The sequence below is a fragment of the Triturus cristatus genome, chromosome 8, assembly GCF_964204655.1.
Source record: "Triturus cristatus chromosome 8, aTriCri1.1, whole genome shotgun sequence".
NCBI lineage: Eukaryota > Metazoa > Chordata > Amphibia > Caudata > Salamandridae > Triturus > Triturus cristatus.
In genome coordinates this window covers 719,722,871-719,745,267 of record NC_140591.1, presented here as the reverse complement: position 1 = coordinate 719,745,267, position 22,397 = coordinate 719,722,871, and the positions used below count along the sequence as shown (strand labels likewise).

The window sequence follows — 22,397 nt, the reverse complement described above, 5'->3', positions numbered from 1 at the left end:
TACCCCTGCTTTCCCCTCACTTCTTTGGCGTGGTGTACCGCTCCGCTGATGGGAGTGGGACCTCGCCCCAGCTGAGAACTAGCGCATGCTTATTATATGCTTTGCCTTGCTCGTGTTTTTATTTTTTGGTTTACATTAAAACTAAACCTTTGTTACTCCTGATGTACGGATATGGACCTTCCTACATATTGTTCCCATCGTGCTGCCGAACCTCCGGGATGTCGGCTGAATAGCTGTGTACCATGTTGACGTAAATAAAGGTTTTAAAAAAAAAAAAAAAAAAAAAAAGAAGGTATAATCCTCCATTTCTGTCTAGACTTACCCCATAATGGCTCTTGGTGCAGCCATTTGTGAGGAATGTGCCACCACTAAAATTGGGCCCTGACAACTGTAGCACAAAAGCCCACATATCTCCACCCATTTCAGTTGCCTGTATACCAACATGTATCCATGCGCACATAAATATATGATATCTGGAGAAAACTTGGGGAATGACCACAATAACCAAACCAAACTATGAGCAGTATTAGGACCTAAGGTACCTGGGGTGGGCTTTTATCATACAAGGTCTGCCAGTAGTCTTAATAGTGGTGCGGGTGGTCAGATTGGGGGTAGGTTACCCAGCACCTACCATACCCTATCTTGTGACCATATGACAAGGTGAGGCAGCCATAGGGGGAGGAGGGGGAAAGAGTAAAGTGGCAGGTAGGGAAGGAATAGTGTGAATGTAGGCTCCAATTTTTGAGTATCTATTCAGTCAAGTGTTGTTATGTGTCCGCTTAGTCCAAGGTGGCACTGTTGTCGGGCGTGCCCTGAAGAGTGGTGAGGCGATTGTCCCATGCAGCTGCAATGGGAAGTGTTCACAACCCATGCACCTCTTCCTGATAAAGTGCAGTGGCTTCAGACCTGCCCCATTTATTAGGCGCTGCCACCGAGCTTGTGGCCCCATGGAGTGTGCTTGCCTCCCAAGGGACTACACTTGCTTCCCAATGCATTGCAATCATTCGTCGGGCCTTTAACAAAGCTAAGTCAATGAACTGACTAGAGCCACCACCAGCTTGCGATGCCTGTACAGGCCCAGCAGGCCACACAGTCTAGGTGCCTAGGGCCTGTTACTCTTGGCCAGTGCCTCAGTGACTTCAGACAGCAGAGCATGTGCGGCAGGACAGCTTCAGAACATCATGTCTTCCTCCCGAGCACAGCAGCACAGGCAAGCAGGAAATGTCTTGGGGTATATTCAGTGCAATTTGGCCAAGGTGAGGTAAGCCCTGTGCGTCAGCTCGTGTTCAATATTAGTCTCCTAGGAGTGCTGAAGTGTTGCCAGTAGGTACTGTGTTTTAAGTGCAAAGAGCTTTAATAAGCCAAATGATTAGTACATGGCCAGTGCCCATAGTGTGCAGTGTGTGCGAGTCAGGTTCTGTGTCAATTATGCCCCATAGTCGCTCAAATTCCCCCAGTAGTTACTATACCCCAGGAATTGCATCCAAGAGGTCCATCCTTTCTGACAGTTGATCAGAGGGAATGAGGATTCTGTCATAGAATAGGTCACCCAGGGTTGCCCCAGCCTCCCAAATTTCCATACCTTCTCTCCCCACTCTCTCCTAAAGGCCAATATGGATTGAAGTGGGATCTCTTGAGCATACTGCGGCATCTCCAGCATGATCCACAGGTCCCTTCAATGGCTTGTGTACACCACTCTCAAGAGGCCGCCAGAAGGCGAGGGCAAGATGGCTTTTGGGAGAAATAGTTCCCGGACCAAATGAAGTACCCTTTCCTCAGAATCCATCCCAGTCAGCAAGTAGGCCCTGGATACATATGGGCTTGTTCTTCATGCATCTGTATCTTCTGAAAAGCTCTAGCGACTAGTATGTTACCCATGGGTGGCTCCCACTGCTCTTGGAGCGGTGAAAAAGGGGAAAATAGAATGATAATAACCAAGTTATTTATATGTATAAAGAGTTTAATATATATATATATATAAATAAAGGCAGTTTAATATGCAATTATATAGAATACATGAAACATGTGGATTAATAACAGTGGGACACAAGCCTGTGTCCAAAGACTTACATAACAAGAAACACAAAAGAAGGCTCAGGCAGCATGTGAGTGTCTGTATAAGATCAGTATGATGGAACAGACAACAAATTAGATGATCACCTTTACACATAGAATGGCATATAAATCATCAGTGTATGTGTCGACGGCGTTTCGATCCTTAACATGAATATAGGATCATCATCAGGACGGTCAAAATATTATGCCTGAAAACATTTTGCCTGTAATTAACTAAGTCAATAAACCAACAATTTTACATAGACCAAAACAGAAAAATTAGGAGAAAAATAGGAAGGAAGTGGAAATGAGGGCAAAAGTTAGTGTGGGCTATGATAGAAAGGAACAATTAGCGACGGCAGGCGGAGGGCCAATCTACGTTTTTACGCATGATTCCAAGAATAATGTTGTACTCAGGTATTGAATGGCGCAATTAAAATGGCAGGAGTCAAAACCGGTTTGAAAAACAACGCATTTACGTGTGGTAAAAATCAATCATTATGCACTAGTCGGCACGTGATCGTGTGAGAGCCAGATGGTTTCTATCAATTGTGTATGTGAATGAGGTGGACTCAACAGGTGGTGTTCGTGGGTTGTGAATCAAGGGGTGGTTACCTTGCATCAGGAGCAGGTAGCGGCGCAGTGCGGAAGGATTGACGGATAGTTCAATTGGACTTGGACCTGGTGGTTGAGACGAGAGAAATGAGTGATAACGCCAGCACGGACTTAACAAGTGATTATGATCAGAGGGGGGTAGGAGTGCTTACCTAGTTCATGCAATAGAGCGGATAATTTGTTTGATTATGTGACTCCAGTGTCAGATAGGTATTAGTAAGGAGGCCGTAGGGATCTGGATAAGAGGCAGATTTATTAATTAATCAGGCCGCGAAGGTCGGCGGCGGTCGATAGTCCTAAAGATAAGGATAAAGAAGGTACACGGTCGGGCCGGTGTGCTGAGTGGTATCAGGGCAGTGGATAATTAAAGCGGGACCAATTTGGACTTACCGGTCAATGGATGTGGGGCTGCATGGCGGCGACTGCTGTAAAGAAGTGGGGAAAGCCGCTTCCAGTCAAGGTTTTAAGCTCGGTGCGATGCGGTCATGTGACCATGGGGGCGTGGTGGCCAAAAGGGGTCATGTGACAACAATAGCGAGGCGGCCATGTTGGAACGGTGTTTAAAGGGAGAATTAGGGCGGGGATAGCTGTAGAAGAGAAGCATGAGAAGGGTAGAGATATTGAGTCTGAATACACAATTAATTAGTCATAGACGTTTGTTTGAGAAATACATCACGATACATGCAGTACATTTGGCCAATCTCAAGGGTTGTACAAGTTATACAATCATAGATGTATAATTGTGAAAAGACTTTGAGTGCTATACATTTGGACATGGTGGAAGATGAGTGCGTCATATTTACATGGTACAGTTTCAAGAGACCCATATGGCTTGGTATTAATGTCTGGAGCCGAGGGCAAAGTCTTTAGTTGTTTACAGTAATGTTATCTAGTCCTCCAGGAGGTTCAACCCTGTGTGGATACTACCTGTACGTAGGATCCATTTCAATTCTTCTTTGTTCAATAGTTGCGCCAGATTTGCCCCTCGTGGTGGCAGTTTGACAGTGGTTATTACTGTCCAGCGTATTTCATCTTCGGTGTGACCCATGTTCTGGAAATGTTCTATGAGGTTGTATCCTGCTTCTGTGTTGGCAAATCCTTATTCGGACCTTTTGTGTTGTCTGTCCGATATAGGTCAGGTTGCAGGGACATACGATAGCATAAATCACGTTGCAGGTATTGCAGTTGGAAAAGTCTCTCGACACAAATTTGATAGTACCAAATACAAATTCTTTGCAGTCAGCGGTGAATTTACAAACTGTACAGTTGCCACACTTGGCATGTCCTGTTAGTGGAGGAAGATTCCAATGGTCATGCGATGTACCTGTGCTCGCTATGTTAGGTAGTGAGGCCCTGACTAAATGATCCTTAATATTTTTGCTTTTTTTTAAAGCGAAAAGAGGGTGATCAAGATTTAGGATGCCAGCATTGATGACATTCCAATGTTTCAGTATACTTTTACGCAATTTGTTTGAGGCAGGCGAAAAGGTTGTTACGCATGCTATGCGGTTTTGTGGTTTTTGGTACAAGTAGACAGTCTCTAGGGCAATACCATGCTCTTTTAAGTGCATTTCGTACAAGTTTGCCTGGCTATCCCCTTGACGTTACTTTGGTACTTAGGATCTTGGCTTCTGAGAAATAATTTTCTTTTAAAGTACACTGTCATCTAATACAGAGAAACTGGGAGTAGGGGAGTGAGTTCCTGAGTGCTCATGGATGGTTGATGTCATAATTGAGCAATGTATTGCACTCTGTAAGTTTCCTAAAGAAACTGGTAATCAACACGCCCTCATTATGCAAAATATTGAGGTCAAGGAATGGGATGGACGTTCTGCTGTGTGACATTGTGAATTTTAGGCCACCACAGTTGTTATTTAACCAATGCAAACCTTGCTCAAGTAGGGCTTGTGAGTCATGCCAAATCATGAAAATATCGTTGATGTATTGCCTCCACATTGTGATGGCAATGTGGAAGGGATTGGTGGACGAAAGAATATGATTAGATTTGAGGGCATCCATGTAGAGTATGGCCAGATTCGGGCGAATACAGCTCCCATAGATGTACCCTTGGTTTGTTGGTAGTACTGGCTGTCAAAAATATTTTTTTTTCTAGTAAGGCAGATTTCTAGGAGTTGCAATATGAAAATTGTCGGTACCGCATGTGGGCGTGGACGTGTGTTGAGAATGCCTTCAATCACCTGCATAGAATCTAGTTGTGGAATGTTCGTGTACAGTGATTCTACATCAAAAGTGCACAGGATATCAGTGAGTGGATTAAATGGATGGTCGTCCACCTGATTAATCATGTCCATGCTATCACGAACATAGCAGGCGGTGGTGGGGACGAATTCTTTAATAAAGGAGTTGACATACTGTCCCAGTGGTTCCAAAATGGAACCGCAGCCTGACACGATGGGGCGGCCCGGAGGGTTTTCCATATTTTTGTGCACTTTGGGAAGAGTGTAGATAACTGGTGTGCGTGGCGATTTTGTGTTGAGGAATTGGTGTTGTAGTTTGGATAAGAAACCTTGTTCTAACCCTTCAGTGGTCACTTGAAGAATCAGTTTCTGAAGCTCAACCATGGGGTTAGTAAGGAGTTTGCAATAATGGTCGGTATTATCAAGTTGTCTTGTGATCTCGTTTTTATAAAGATCAAGCTCTTGTAACACTATTCCTCCCCCCTTGTCTGCAGGTTTTATGATTATGTTATCATTCAATTTTAGTGTGTTCAAGGCAGCTTTTTCGTTCATAGTGATATTGTAAGGAATAAAGCGGCGCTCTTTTTCCATTTTGGACAGATCATTAAGGACCAATTTCTCGAAAGTCAGTATTTTGGCTAGTACCATGTTGCCAAAAGGTGAAAAGGTAGAAGGGGGTCTGAGAGGTGTGTTTTGTGAGAGGGCCGGTTGACGATTAAGTAAACAATAACTATGGAGCCTGAATTTTCTGAAAAATCTGAGGACCTCTGTTTGGCGATCTAGAACATTGGTGTGAATTGTAGGGACAAAGGAGAGACCTTTGCTAAGAAGTGATAGTTCTGAATCAGTGAGTTGGTATGAGGACAAATTGAAAATGTGCATCAACAGATTGTTGGGCCTATTGGTACGGCTATTGAGCTAGTTACCATTGGTAGTGGGTTTGTCGTGTCTGTCGTTCCCCTGGGGGGTTCTGTACATAAGGTCATTTCAACCCCCCTCTCTTTGGGTGTTCTGGTTGGCCTTGTCCTAAAAAAGGGGTGTTTGGTCTTCTATTGGATGTACTTGGGCCGTCTCCTTTGTCAGAATTATCTGACGAGAGTCAGCCGATGTGTCAGAGAATCCAACCAGATTATTTTGTCTGTTATAACGTCCCCAGGATCTGGGGTTACGTGGGTTGTTATAAGATCTGTTAGTGTAGAAGTCTATTTGTAGGTAAGGATATGCCCTCTCTAGTGTAAAAGATTTAATATCTTTTTTGACTTTAACTGATTTTTTATTTTGTTCAAGACGATAACATTTGTCGACAGTCTTCTGCACTTGAGCTAATAATTTTTTACACTCGCTAGTGGAACAACTGTCTTTGATTTGTTTTTCTAGTTCACTAGCCTTCTCAGCCAGTTTTTTAAGTTCCTCGGTGGCAGTGTCAATGCCAAGAACCATCCAATGTCTTGAACATGTGGTCCCAATATAGCTGAAAATCTAAATGTATTTGTTAATCTCTGTGAAGACCCCAGGAATGTTTCTGACCTACAGGACAATAGGGATAATATCTGCCTTTAGATACTCAGTTAACATCCGTATCATTAACTGCAATCTTACTGTTTTCTTTTTGATTTTTTATAGTTGTTCTGGAAGTGAGTTGTTGACTTCTACTGTCGCATTGGAGGAGTCGGTAAAAAGAGAAGGACCTTCAAGAATTTTTCTAATATAGTCGTCTGTGTATAGTGGTGCGTGATCTGACATAGCCCTTAAAGTGGTGAGTACAAGGAAAAGTAGGAAAGAGGAAATGTGAGTACTAGGGACTGGGCAAGTGACCCACTAACAACAAGGGGAATAAGAACCAAGACCCTTGCAATCATGCAATTGCGCTTCGTATATGTATAAAGGACAAGGGAACCCAAATTAAATTGGTCAGGGACCTTGGGAATTAACTTATTTCAAGAGACAGTGATCCCTGAGAGGAACAATGATTTATACATTAAATGAGTATAGCCACAATCGGTGCTATATTGAAGCCTTTGATCCAGCCGGAAAAAGGCAGTTTAATATGCAATTATATAGAATACATGAAATATGTGGATTAACAACAGTGGGATACAAGCCTGTGTCCAAAGACTTACATTACAAGAAACACAAAAGAAGGCTCAGGCAGCATGTGAGTGTATGTATAAGATCAGTACGATGGAACAGACAACAAATGTAGATGGTCACCTTTACACATAGAATGGCATATAAATCTTCTGTGTATAAGGTTGACAACTGTGTCGACTGCGTTTCGATCCTTAACATGAATATAGGATCAAAATCAAGACTGTCAAAATATCATGCCTGAAAACATTTTGCCTGTAATTAACTAAGTCAATAAACCAACAATTTTACATAGACCAAAAACAGAAAAATTAGGAGAAAAATCGGAGGGAAGTGGAAATGAGAGCAAAGGTTAGTGTGGGCTATGATAGAAAGGAACAATTAGCGATGGCAGGCAGAGGGCCAATCTACGTTTTTACGCATGATTCCAAGAATAATGTTGTACTCCGGTATTGAATGACGCAATTAAAACGGCAGGGGTCAAAACCGGTTTGAAAAACAAAGCATTTATGTGTGGTTAAAATCATTCATTATGCACAAGTCGGCGCATGATCGAGTGAGAGCCAGATGGTTTCTATCAATTGTGTATGTGAATAAGGTGGACTCAACAGGTGGTGTTCGTGGGTTGTGAATCAAGGGGTGGTTACCTTGCATCAGGAGCAGTGCGGAAGGATTGACGGATAGTTCAATTGGACTCAGGCCTGGTGGTTGAGACGAGAGAAATGAGCGATAACGCCAGCACGGACTTAACATGTGGTTATGATCAGAGGGAGGTGGGAGTGCTTACCTAGTTCATGCGACAGAGCGGATAATTCGTTTGATTATGTGACCCCAGTGTCAGATAGGTATTAGTAAGGAGGCCGTAGGGATCCGGATCTGAGGCAGATTCATTAATTAATCAGGCCGCGAAGGTCGGCGGCTGTCGATAGTCCTAAAGATAAGGATAAAGAAGGTACAAGGTCGGGTCGGGCCGGTGTGCTGAGTAGTATCAGGGCAGTGGATAATTAAAGCGGGACCAATTTGGACTTACCGGTCAATGGATGTGGAGCTGCATGGCGGCGACTGCTGTAAAGGAGTGGGAAAGCCGCTTCCAGTCAAGGTTTTAAGCTCGGTGCGATGCGGTCATGTGATCATGGGGGCGTGGTGGCCAAAAGGGGTCATGTGACAACAATAGCAAGGCAGCCATGTTGGAAAGGTGTGTAAAGGGAGAATTAGGGAGGGGATAGCGGTAGAAGAGAATCATGAGAAGGGTAGAGGTATTGAGTCTAAATACACAATTAATTAGTCATAGACGTTTGTATGAGGAATACATCACGATACGTATTGATATCACCTTTGGGTGCAGTTATTGAAACTTACAGATTGCTGTACTTAAATGTCAAAATATGTGTGATAAAGGTGTGCAAAGTTCTGACCACTTTCATTTTTTTTTAGAATTCTGCCAACTTCATGAGCTTTATGAATGTAGTAGAGCTTTAAACAGGTGGGAAATTGTGCAAAATATAGACTACACTGAGAAAAAATGCTGTAAAGCCCAATTTTGTGTTATAGTTATTCCACAAAAAGGTTTGCGCATGAAAAAGCTTCGTAAAACTATTTTTGAGGGAAATATCACCTCTTGGTGACGTTGAAACAAGTCCGCCAATTCTACAAATTTAAGAATGTGTGACATTATGACCTTCACACAACTTTGCCAGCACAATTTAAACTTTGCATAGCCTTAACAAATGTTTAGGCTAACAAAATGAGCAAAACATTTCCACTGTAATTAAGAGCAGAAAAGACATGTTCCCAAGAGATCATACATGTATTGAAATGAATGACCAATAGCAACAAGCAAGTAAGCACATACCTTTCTGAGAGCACAGACACGCAGTACTCGTTCATATTTCTCTTTCACATATTCCTTTCCGAACAGGATGTTGCTCCTGACAGTGCCAGTAAAGACCCAGGGCTGCTGGCAGACATATGCAACTGATCCTCGAACATCCAAAAAGCCTTCGTTGTTGCTAAGTTCTCCAAGAACAGCGCTGAGAAGCGAGGACTGCAACAGTAAGGGAACACTGAAAATTACACTTAACTCTTACATATTTCTACCACTAGAACAATTAATATAATTACAACTACTGAGTTCTCACAACTAATGTAGTTGTAAAGCATCTAAGAATTGTTCATGTTTTTAACCTTTTTTCTTGTGACTTGGTTCAACCAAGCTACAAGATGGCTGTCTACACTTCCTGGTTTGAAGTGTTAGCAGAATGCAGGCACAAGATCAGGAGGGTTCGTGGATCCTCTGCATCCACAGTTGAATATCTGAAAAACCTTTACGTTTCTCAGGAACTACTGAACAGATCTACACCATTTAACATAAAGAGTGCTCTCTGGAACAAGAGCTACCTTTCTGCCAAATTTGGTGTAATTCCATTCAGCAGGTTGTAGCTATGTCAATAGTTTTAATAGAAATGGATGTTTCTAGTTGGCAAGGGTTTGCAACTTTGTCCAAGTAGGGATCCTTCCTTCTAGTCAGGATAAGGGAGTTACACTCCTAAAACAAACCCTGCTCACCCCCTTGGTAGCTCGGCACGAGCAGTCAGACTTATCTAAAAGGCAGTGTGTAAAGCATTTGCACATAACCAACAGTAATTCAGTGAAGACACTACAGAAGGACACCACACCAGTTAAGAAAAATATCCAATATTTTTATATATCCAAAACAAGACCAAAAACTATTAAAAAGATCGACAATACAGTTCTCAGAAATCTTCAGTAATCAAAATAGACTTGAAATACAGTTCCTTGATGTCGATAGCTCCATCTGGGGCTATCACGGTGTTGTGAACACTGAATCCAAACAGTTCTGGCTGACCGCAGCGTTGCGGGCCAGTTACGGTGTCGGGAAGACCCGCAAAACAGTACCTTTAGAAATGTAGGGCCTCAGCGACCTCCCGAAGGGCCGGCGTCCGCAGGCATCGGCTCCGGAGGTCGGTGCAGTAGTCGGGCCCTTGAAGTCACACTTGTTGCAGATCGAACTACTCGCGGTTGAAGTCGGAGCGTCGGCAGGTGTCGGGCTGTGGTGCGAAGTGCAGCATTGCGGTGTGCAGTGCCCTGAGGGTGCGGTGCAGGCAGTGGCTCAGTGACGGTCATCCAGTGGCGTCAATAAGACCAGGGCTGCAGGACGGTGAGGTGCTTGTTGCAGTGCTGGCAGGTAATGGTGCAAGCAGCGTCATCGCGGTTGCTGAAGCACTGTCATCGGCTGATGAACTAGAGTCGATGGCGCCGGTATCGGTGGCCCATGGCTGCGGTGCGGGATGAGGATGGTGCGTCATGTAACTTACAAGCAGTGCCCTTGAACCACAGTGCAAGCAGCGACGTCGATGCCCGCATGGAGATGCATCGTCGGGGATACCAGGGCGATGGCGTGATGCGAGGAAGTGTGGAGTGCGGTGTTCACAGGACACGGTGCAAGCAGCGGCTCGATGGATGCGTCAGGTGGCATCTTCGGTGAGACCAGGGTTGCGATGCAAAGTGCGGTAACAGATAAACTTGAAGTCTTTGCTGTTTCTGAGTTTTTTCGAACAGGGAGCAAGCTCTACCTCAAGCCCTTGCAGATACTCACAAAAAGGAAGTTGCAGAAAGTTCAGTCCAGTCCTTTCACTGCCCAAGAAAGAAGCAGCCACTGCAGGCCAACACAGCAAAGCAAGAAAGAAGCAGCCACTGCAGGCCAACACAGCAAAGCACAGAGCAAAGTGGTAGTCTCTCCTCACAGCTTCTCCAGCTCTTCTTCTAAGCAGTCTACTTGGTTCCAAAAGAGTTCTAAAGTTCTGAGCCCCAATATTTACACTTCACATTCCTTTGTACTCTCAGGCAGAGAGTGTCTTTGCTTAGTAACCCCGGGCGGAGACCTCCGCTCTGATCGAGAGTGTGCGGAGATTTGCCTTCTCCGTGTCCCGCGCAGAATGCAGAGAAGGCAAATCTCCGCACACTCTGCAGCGGAGCAGGGTTGGCCAGCCCCCGCCTCCACCCCCTATTAAGAAGTACGATAAAAGTAATAAAAAAAAGTTAAAACCACGTACTTCTTTACCGCGGCGTCCACGGGCTGCCCTCCTCTTCTTCCTTGCCGTACTGGTAATGCTTAAGAAAACTGTGCATTTCTTGCAAGAAAAGCCGCATGCGCACACCTGCACATATCTCGCATGAAATGCGTGGGCGCAAGCATTACCAGTACAGCAAGGAAGAAGAGGAGGGCAGCCCAGGGATGCCGCAGTAAAGACGTAAGTGGTTTTAACTTTATTTTTTATTACTGTTATCTTAGTTCTTAATAAGGGGGTGGAGGTGGACGGCTCCACAGAGCTCCACGGAGTTCCACGGAGTTTGTTTGCAACTCCGTGGACCTCCGCGTAGCCCTGCTACGCACACTACACCCAGGGTTAGTGCTTAGTCCAAACCAGTTTGGTCCTCTCTGGCCCAGCTTCCCAGCAGGAGGTGGCGACTGCATTGTCTACAGAAGAACAGGCCCATTAAGGTGCTAGGAAATCGCCTCCCGCTACTCTAAATGCAGCACAGGTTTATTCAGCCCAGCCCTGACTCATCCAGACTCTCTGGAGCCACTCCACATGCCCAGCCCCTTTCACTCCAAAGCCAGACAATTAAAACACATCCTAGCAGAGGCACACAGCATGGCTAAGCAAGAAAATACCTACTTTCTAAGAGTGGTATTTTTAAACACAGAATATAAAAATCACCTTCACTAAAAGATGCATCTTTAGATTCTGAGTTCAGGCATACTAAACTTTATTTTGCTATCTGGTCCCAATGGGAAGTTATATTTATAAGATGTTATAAATTAACTCCCATGCTTTCCTATGGGTCAGATAGCCTGTCAATGGTGAAAAAAAAGAATCTGGCAGTATTTCACTATCAGGACATGCCACACACATCAGGGCATGTCCTACCTTTGATGTAAATGCCAGCATTTGCAAAGTGCACAACTACCTCCGGAGAGGTGTCCTGGCGCTGGAGGCTGTCGGGAAGGTTAAGTGAGCTATTGCCCAGAGTCACAAGGTGCTGGGCTAACCTGCCGCCAGCACCAGGGATTGAACCATGAGCCCCCAATTTTACGGAGTCAGCCGCCCTGGCCACTGCATCACACCTCTTCCCTACATACACTGCACCCTGCCCAAAGGGGTACCTTGGGCCTACCTTAGGGGTGACTCGCATGTAAGAAAGGGAAGGTTAGGACCTGGAAAGAGGGTGCACTTGCCAAGTCGACATGGCAGTACTAGACTGCACACAGACACTGCAGTGGCAGGTCTCAGTTACCTTTGAAGGGCTGCTTGTGTGGGTGGCACAACCAGTGCTGCAAGCCCACTAGCAGCATTTGATTTACAGGCCATGGGCACACACAGTGCACTGTACTAGGGGCTGACTAGTAAATCAAATAACTAATCATAGAATCACCAATCCACAACAACAACTTACAACAGGAGCACTTGCACTTTAACACTGAAAAGCAGTGAGAAAGTGTGCAGAGACACTAAACGGCCTACAGGATATGGATATATATATATATATATATATATATATATATATATATATATATATATATAAATATAAATATATATCCGTCAACTGTTTTTATCCCTTGCTTGGAGAACGACTCAATAAACAAGCAGGACCCCATCAGTAGTAACAGAGTCCTTTAATTAAGCAAAACCAGCATATCCTTTCCAAACTCTTTCCAAAAGCCCTACATGTTTCGGTGCTCCTGCACCTTGGTCACGGGCTAGCACGGTAATATTGGGCAGGTACACGAGAGCGCCAAGTCACCTAATTTAAATAGCAATTTCCTGCCCCCTGGTGGGCTGGCTCCGGTGCAATTGATAGAACAGCATCCTGGGACTTGAAGTGTTCCCTCGTGTGCTCTCACCCTTCAGTGGGTTCTGCCGGCAAATAAACCAATTGTGCAATTTGTATTCCCTCCAGTGGGTCTTTAAAAAGGATTCCGGTTTACAATAGCGCTAAAACTTGGCATTCCGCTTCTGAAATTGATTGGCTGCTGCAAGATACTGGAATCTCAGCATAGCGAATTTCTCTGGATTTATGAGTCAAATGTCCAACTAACTATAACGTCCCTGAAACCTATGGTTTTTTCAGTGAATTTCTAAGGTTTTTTAAATGCTAATTCCTAACTATAACGTCTGTAAAACCTATGGTTTTTTCAGTGAATTTCAATGGTTTTTTAAATGTTAATTTTATATTTTAATATTTATAAAACCTATATTTTTTCTTTTTTTTTTTTAATATTTTGGAACTATTATCCTTTTTTGTTTTTAATTTGAAAAATATGTAATTTTTATATCTTCAAAAAAAAGTATGTATCGTTTTCTTTTTTTTTTAGAAAACTGAAGTCCCCTACCGGTAGTGTACCAAGCTCCATCAGCATGCAAATCCTATCCGTCATATTGCTAAACTCGTAAAGATGCGCATTTCGTATCCGACGGGTTTGTGGCTCCGCGTCCCGTGTAACATCATATACGTACGTGGTCGCGCCAGCTGCTACTTTGGTATGTGATGGCCACGCAGTACCAAGCTGCGCCTTACGTCATGTATGTATGGGGTCATGCCCGCTGCGCGTTGTGTATGCGACAAGTGCACGCTGCAAGGCCCTGTGTTACGTCACAGACGTATGGTTTTGCGCTGGGAACGCAATTTCCCTCATTTTTTTTCATCTTAAAACTATATCTAAATAAGTTTAAAGTGTATATGAGAACAAGCGATAATCTAAAATATTTTAAACATTTATATATTTCTAACTGTAATAAACATAGATTATGGTAATATTTTCTCAAAATCGCGTCGGGTGCGGCCTACTTGAGCGTCGCTGCACGATTGCCATGTGACCTTAAAGAAAAGCATTTGATTGGTTCATAACATTTCCCATTGTAACAGTTGGAGGACCCCACCCATTTTTGCAATTCTCTCTACAGCGTTTGATGAGAAACTCCTGCTTACAGAGCTTTTTTGAAAACTTTTTGCTATGTACACATATCTGACACTACACACAACATGCAACCATCATCTTCATCAATATTCATGCTCTGTAAAGCAGCCTTCCACCTGTGATAGCCATGCATCTAAAAGTTACATAACAGAACTTGTCCCCACTTCCAGAGGTAACATGGTTGCATATGCTGTCCACAGCACAATGTAATGTGGTACGGCCCAGGGGCAGTATCATGCATACATAATGAACAAATGGACACAGATAGATAGTGGAAGTGGGTACGGGCACGGGCGCTCGACTCCTTTTTATTACCAGGGTCACATATCCAGTGACGTCTGTGCTGAATGCGTGTGGGGTGAGTGTAAATCAGCCCTCAGGGAATGGTTGCTGCTAGCATCAACTACAACAGTAATCAGTGGATCACACACAGAGATTCAATAATAAAAGGGTCAATAGTTTGTGCTGCAGTAAGGTAGGGAAACTAGATGTGAAATAATACAGAAAAGATTCAATTGTAAAACAACCATAACTTGTGGTATACTAAGATACAGGCAGTAGATCTGAAATAATACACAAAAAGATTGTAACATAAAGGGTCCATCAGGTCTAGTGCACTTAGATAGTCACATCAAAAGCATTCAGCATGTGCACAACCAGCGAAGATGCGTGCTGCGGGCGGGCCGTACTAGGAGCAATGTCTGTTGCCTACAACACTACATCATCTGCAATAGCGACTCGATCTGAATTGTAGACACTGCTGTCTGCAGTGTAGGCCAGAGAGCGGTCAGCAAGGGCCCACAGCCACGTGGTGTTGACTTGAGCTGTCCACTTTGCCGTTACCGAAGCAACAAAAAGCATGTGCGGACGCTGTGATGATGCGTATGCGTGGTGCGGACAGAGTGCACTGGAGCAATGTCTTTTGCCTACAGGGCTGCGTCATCTACAATAGCGACTCGATCTGAATTGTGAACACTGCTGTCTGCAGTGTAAATTGAAGACAGTAGTGAGAACAGTCTTCCATGAATACTTTTTCTCACGTCCTCTTCACAAAATACAACATAAATTACACAAAACTCTGCAATAAATAAATCAAAACAATTCGAATTGCGATCTCTGCTTTGTGGGATCAAGACACCGTTCCACTGTTGGGACCTTGAGTTGGTTACACCTGGTCGAAGGGAGTACCTTCATCTGCACTCTCAGATGTAGTTCTAACATCATCCATTGTGGGATCAAGACACCGTTCCACTGTTGGGACCTAGAGTTGGTTACAGCTGGTCAAAAGGAGTACATTCATCTGCACGCTCAGATGCAGTTCTAACATCGTCCATTGGGGGATCAAGACACCGTTCCACTGTTGGTACCTCTTCGACTACTGTGTTAGTAGTATACAGAGCACTTCATGGTGCTCGGCCTCAGGCTGGGCGCTGTCTGCTTGTGTTGCGGTAGCCAGAGTTGATCTCCAGAGCCTTCCCAGTTTGCAGACCTTGGCCCAAAAGCTTCTGCCGGCACGTGGTGGGCCCTCTTTCACATACGACGGTGTCGAAAGGTGAACTGTGGGGCATATGTGCATTGCAGCCGTCATGACGGTTTCTGGGTAGCAGCAGGCTGAGAGCATTATTCCCGCAGCCGTATTCGCTCACAGCGTCAGCCTCGTGGCAGTGTAAGCTGCGCAGACCACAGACATGTTTGCCATTCCGGAAGAGAACCACACCCAGAGAAATGTGCCTTTTATTCATACCCCTACACTAGCCTTGCGTACACAGAGCCAGCCCGCTATGCTAAAGATGGGGGGGGGGGGGGGTGAGGGGGCATGCACGCACTATGTTTTCGTAATCTTCCCTACTAACTGTACGATCATGGCTGCGTCCACTTTCGACTTCACTCAATAGACCATCAGTGTATGTTGACATGTAAATGTCTGTGCTCTGCATACTCAAGTCTGTCCGGCACATCCCCTCAATACTTTGTATTGTATACTTTTATAATCAAGAATCACTTGCCACCTTCGCACATACTTTGCTCTCATCTCTCCCCGCATTCTTCATTGTGTGGCAGAGGTGCCATGCCTTGTTTGGTTTGTGTACATGGCTAGCCACGGTTCCCACAGTACGTAGTGTCATTGTGTCTGCTAGGTGTACATGTTGTATCTGATTATATAAGGTAGCACGTTTATTCACGAGCAGTGTTTTCTCCCATTTATATATCGCTACCTTAAAGAGGATACCGAAGTTTTTCTCACAGGTGAAAAGTGAGACCACAATGACAATCATTCATTACTATGCAAGAATGTCCAACTGCACGACGCTTCTAAGCTTACAGCTCCCAATCGTGCGTCCTTTCTTAAAAGCACGCCAACTCCCACAATCAGACCAACATTCACACAGCTTTCTAACGGCAGTTAACTGCTTCTTAATAACATGGACTAATACGCGATGTGAGCTGGCATACCGTATGTCCTTACTGTTTCAAACCGGATAACTTCCTCTTGCAATCTCTATTCCCACCCACACAAAGTAACTCCCAAAGTTCAACTTGGCCTTCAATACCTACTTTGAAAACAGATTTTATAAAACGGAGCTAACTGAAAGCGCTTTTGTTTCAAACAGAAGTGTCCCTCACTTCTCCAAAAGTAATTTATAGACTGCAGATAGCACGAACTTCAAGTAAAATACACTCCCTTTTAAATACGAACCTCCCATTACACTTTGTGAATTGTTACACAATTTTCAACACATCTGACATTTAAGGTCTGGCACACTTTTTTAACATTATCTCCTCCGGCCTTCTCACAGGCTTTCAAACTGTTTTTAGTCTAATACCAGACTTCATTCATTCGATCATCTCTGGAATAACAGCAACAGTGCCCATAATTCTCGCTCTGTTTGCAGCCATCCTACTACTATTTTAGCTTGTTAAAAATGGCTACGCTCCCTGTGGTAACAAGCATGTCCGACAGAATCCGCCTCTACGTGAAGCTACATCAATAGCGTGAAAAAAATGGAACAACTTTTCGGCTGCCTGCCTCTATCTATTATCGGAGCCAGCTACAACATGACATTGATTTACACATATACAATCTGCGTACAACCATCTTTTTATTGCAAAACTTGCCCAATCGACTGGCGAATGGATCTATGCCTTGCCAACATCCCAGCAAACGCTCCCGATATCCAGCAGGTAATGGAGTATCTTGAAAACCATGAACTTGATTGTTCGGGCAGTGGAGCAATGGAGGATGCAATGCAAAAAGGTATCCTGGCGGAATGGGATTTCTGCACAGCCGTGAAGGATCTCCTGCAACGTGCGACCTTTGACAACATCGCACATTGCTTGCCAATTCATTTTGCCACTCCAGCATTCGAGGAACATTACTGTCCCTTCGAGGATATGAATTGGATCGCTTCGCTTTTCTCACACGATGGCAACAATCGCCTCTCGGAACATTACACATCTCGAGCCGCTGAAGAACTTCCGGACTGCAATCTCCAAGACTTGTAAGAAATTCACTTTATTCTTGGATTAATTTTTTCCAACTTTTTTGACTTTTTCCTATTAATTTTTTTAATACACTTCAATTGAACTATTTTCATATAATAACTTTCTAAGTATGCTTAGGCATTTGAACTCTGTTTTCATTATTGGCCCTTACCTCTCCACACTAACCAGGGATGGATGATGTATGGCCTATGCAAATACACTATTTATTTGATAAATTAGCCTAAACCCGACATTCATTTTGAAACCATATTGATTCTTTGTACACACGTCTCTCTGCCTGCCTCTTATCCACGAAGCCCTTTCACACAAATTAGCTCATCCTCAGCCTCTGCTCACGAACTGGCGATCAAGATCAAAAAACACGACATTGTTTAGGAACTGGTTGGCACAGTGTGGTAATCGTATCCTACCTTTATTTTCATTCTACAATTTACAGTCATTTATGTCTAATAGGTATTGTTTATGTCCCATGGAACTGTAACATGTAATGTGGAATTGACATATACAGAAGATTAGCTTTAAATACAGCAGAAGCGGTTGGAGTTTGCCTCAGCTGGATGCCTTAGCTCTTGCACCAGTGGTTCCATTTATGGCACTTACATAAAGACACTTTTTATATAACTTGCAGACTCCATCGCTTTATCCCACAAATCCACTTTCTTAAACACACCTGATTTGACCATTTGTCTTCTGTGGCATTGCAACATTCGGCATTATATTCTTCACGATTATTTCTTTATTCCTGCTTGCTAAAACACTCCATTCGAGTCTTCAGACCGGTAGGGGTGAGTAGTTTGCTTCCCACTCCCACTATAGTCTAAACACATACTAACACCACTTGCACAGCTATACTACAGCACCAGGAGCACGTCAGTTTACAGCAATCAGCTCATGGTTTCATCCCCGAGTGTACTGGCACCTCACCTCAGCACCATCTCACTATGGTCAAAACAGCACTTTCACCCCGCTAGGGGTGAATACTTCACTTCACACTCCCTATATAGTACACCCTAACCACCCCACAGAGCTCACACCGCTATACTCTAAACCCATACTAACACCACTTGCACAGCTATGCTACAGCGGCCAGTATCCTGCAGCGCCCAGAGCACATCAGTTTACAGCAATCAGCTCACGGTTTCATCCCCGAGTGTACCAGCACCTCACCTCAGCAGCATCTCACTCTGGGCAAAACAGCACTTGCACACCGGTAGGGGTGAATACATCGCTTCACACTCCCAGTGTAGCACACCCAAACCACCCCACAGACCTCACAGCGCTCCTACCCTCCACTTTCCTACTCTTTTTGCCCTTTTTTCCACTTACTCGCTTCAACGGAATCACAAAATGGCGGCCAACACTTCCTAGTTGCAACCGCTCACAGCGCTCACAACCAATAAGCAGCAAGCTCGTGCTCGTAACGCCTCAGCCAATCAGATGGCAGAATTCCCAAATATCGATATCTGTATATTTTGATATTTCTCAAAATGTACTAAACGGATTTACACCAAATAAACAAAAGCGTGCTTTCTAGACCAAGACCCTTCTCCCTGCCAAATTTTGGGTCATTCCGTTCACCCGTTCGACCTGTAGCCTTGTCTAAAGTTTCCTATGGAAATTAACATGGAGAAAACATGTTTTGGGACCCCCTTTTTTCTCGCCCCCCCCTTGACGAATCACCCCCAAACTTCCCACATAGGAGCTGATATGAACAAAGAATTTGTTTGGAAAATGTAATGAAGATTCATCAAATGATGCCAAAGTTATCAGCAAAACTAAAATTACTCTTCCTATGGAAACTTGGTCCTAACTATAACTACATACTGGCGACCACCAGTAGGTAATATATATATATATATATATATATTCACTGAAAAAACCATAGGTTTCACACATGTTATAGTTAGCTGGACATTTTACTGATAAAAAAACCAATGAAATTCCCCCGTTATAGTTACTGCAGGCAACTATACCTCACGCGACCGCAATCCTCTGCTGATGCTAATACTGTATTTAGACACTTATTTGCCCATGTCTTCTTCCATTAAATTTTAGCTTTACATATATTACAAATATTTTTTTTTCATAAAGACACATATGTCATCAGCAGAAGATTGCGGTCGCGTGAGTTATAGTTGCCTGCAGTAACTATAACGGGGGAATTTCATTGGTTTTTTATCAGTAAAATGTCCAGCTAACTATAACATGTGTGAAACCTATGGTTTTTTCAGTGAATTTGCAAGGTTTTTTAAATGCTAAGTTACTTTACGCCATTCGTGGCGTGTGCGCCCAGTTAACGCAGTTCGTTCCGTGCGCGCACGGTGCGCTTCGCGCACCGCGCGCCCACTTTACGCAGTTAGTGCCGTGCACGCACAGTGGTCACGCGGTGCGCTGCGCGCACCGCGTGCCCACGTTAAGCGGGATGGGCCATGTACGCACGATGCGCTTCGCGCACCGTGCGCACATGGGGGACATATTTTGCGCATCTTTGTGAAATGTATTCTTCGGGCACCATTTGCACACGGGGTGGGGAGAATGTGTTATAATTTTTTACCGTGCGCGTACGGTAAGCGTAATCGGCGATTTTCCGGAAAAAAAAATTTTTTGGGGCTTGGGGGTGGTTTGGGGACCCCTGTATCAATGCTGGGTGGTTAGGATCTCATGAAACTGCCTCTTTACATATATTTGGGGTACGTTTTTGCTGCCCAACTCAGGAAGCGAGAGAGAAAATGGCGGCCGCCGCTTCCTGGTTTCGACCGACTCGAATGTTTACTAAGATCTAAGAGCCAATCAGAATCGCGCTCGCGCACGCCACCGTACGCGTACGGTAAGCTTACGGTAAGCGCACAGTAAGCGCACCGTAAGCTGCCACAGATATATATATTGATTTAAAGGCTATTTTCTCAGAATCTACTGAACAGATTTACACCAAACCTACAAAAGGCACTTCCTTGACCTGGGGACTACCTCTCTGCCAAATTTCATTAAATTCTGTTCAGCCGTTCGGGCTGTAGCCCTGTCTAAAGGTCCTATGGAAAAATGCATGGGAAAAACGCGTTTTGGGACCCCCCCTTTTATCTCAGCCCCCGCTTGACGAATCCCCCCGAGACTTTCAGGGTAGGAGCGGAGCGTAGCGCCCCACCTATTTTGAAAAATTCGCGAGGATTCGTCGACCGGCGCCAAAGTTATTCAAAATAGAATGTTGCGGATTTCCTATGATAACGTGGTCCTAACTATAACTACCTACTGGCGACCGCCAGTAGGTAATATATATATATATATATATATATATATAAAATATATACACACATACACACACACATGAAAACATGAGCCTAACTAGAACTACCCCCGCTGGGTGTAAATATATATATATTCACTGAAAAAACCATAGGTTTCACACATGTTATAGTTAGCGGAAATTTTACTGATAAAAAAACCAGTGAAATTCCCCCGTTATAGTTAGTGCTGGCAACTATAACTCACGCGACCGCAATCTTTTGCTGATGCTAATACTGTATTTAGACACTTATTTGCCCATGTCTTCTTCCATACATTTTTAGCTATACATATATTACAAATATTTTTTTTTCATAAAGACACACATGTCATCAGCAGAAGATTGCGGTCGCGTGAGTTATAGTTGCCAGCACTAACTATAACGGGGGAATTTCACTGGTTTTTTATCAGTAAAATTTCCGCTAACTATAACATGTGTGAAACCTATGGTTTTTTCAGTGAATTTGCAAGGTTTTTTAAATGCTAATTCCTAACTATAACGTGTGTGAAACCTATGGTTTTTTCAGTGAATTTGTACGGTTTTTTAAATGCTAAGTTACTTTACGCCATTCGTGGCGTGCGCGCCCACTTAACGCAGTTCGTTCCGTGCACGGTAATATTTTAATTTTTCGTAATTTTTATAAGCCATGCACAAATGGTGCCCTTCGGGCACCATTTGCACACGGGGTGGAGAGAGTGTGGATAATTTTTTCTTTTATTATTTTTGTTTAAAATATTTAGTTTTTGTCACCTCTAGGTAGTTATAGTTAGGACCACGTTTCCATAGGAAATCCGCAACATTCTATTTTGTATAACTTTGGCGCCGTTCGACGAATCCTCGCAAATTTCTCAAAATAGGTGGGGCGCTACGCTCCGCTCCTACCCTGAAAGTCTCGGGGGGATTCGTCAAGCGGGGGCTGAGATAAAAGGGGGGTCCCAAAACGCGTTTTTCCCATGCATTTTTCCATAGGACCTTTAGACAGGGCTACAGCCCGAACGGCTTAACAGAATTACTTGAAATTTGGCAGAGAGGTAGTCCTCAGGTCAAGGAAGTGCCTTTTGTAGGTTTGGTGTAAATCTGTTCAGTAGATTCTGAGAAAATAGCCTTTAAATCAATATATATATCTGAGCCAGCTTACGGTGCGCTTACGGTACGCTTACCGTACGCGTACGATGGCGTGCGCGAGCGCGATTCTGATTGGCTCTTAGATCTTAGTAAACATTCGAATCGGCCGAAACCAGGAAGCGGCGGCCGCCATTTTCTCTCTCGCACTGAGAGTGATGATGAAAATACAAAGCACAAAAACATGTAAAGGGGCTGTTTAGACAGCTCCCACACACATAGCCATGTTGAGGGAGTCCCCAAAGATCCCCCAAGGCCAAAAACGGATTTATTTTTTTTTCGCTAATTTCGCCGATTACGCTTACCGTACGCGTACGGTAAAAAAATATTTAAAAAAAAATAATTATCCACACTCTCCCCACCCCGTGTGCAATTGGTGGCCGAATGCCACCAATTGTGCATGGCTTATTACATATGAGATAAACTATAATATTTAAAAAGAAAAAAAAAAATAATAATTATCCACACTCTGTCCACCCCGTGTGCAAATGGAGCCCGAAGGGCACCATTTGTGCATGGCTTATAAAAATTACGA

The 22,397-nt window shown here is 43.9% G+C and overlaps 1 protein-coding gene across 1 annotated transcript in view; it reads right to left on the bottom strand.

Annotated features, from left to right (window-relative positions):
• ABCC4 (ATP binding cassette subfamily C member 4 (PEL blood group)) overlaps nucleotides 1-22,397 on the bottom strand; it is a 1,516,984-nt gene that overhangs the window by 962,184 nt on the left and 532,403 nt on the right. The window contains exon 11 of the mRNA XM_085622127.1: nucleotides 8,809-9,000. Coding sequence (XP_085478253.1) covers nucleotides 8,809-9,000 — 192 coding nt within the window. The remainder of the gene's footprint in view (nucleotides 1-8,808; nucleotides 9,001-22,397) is intronic.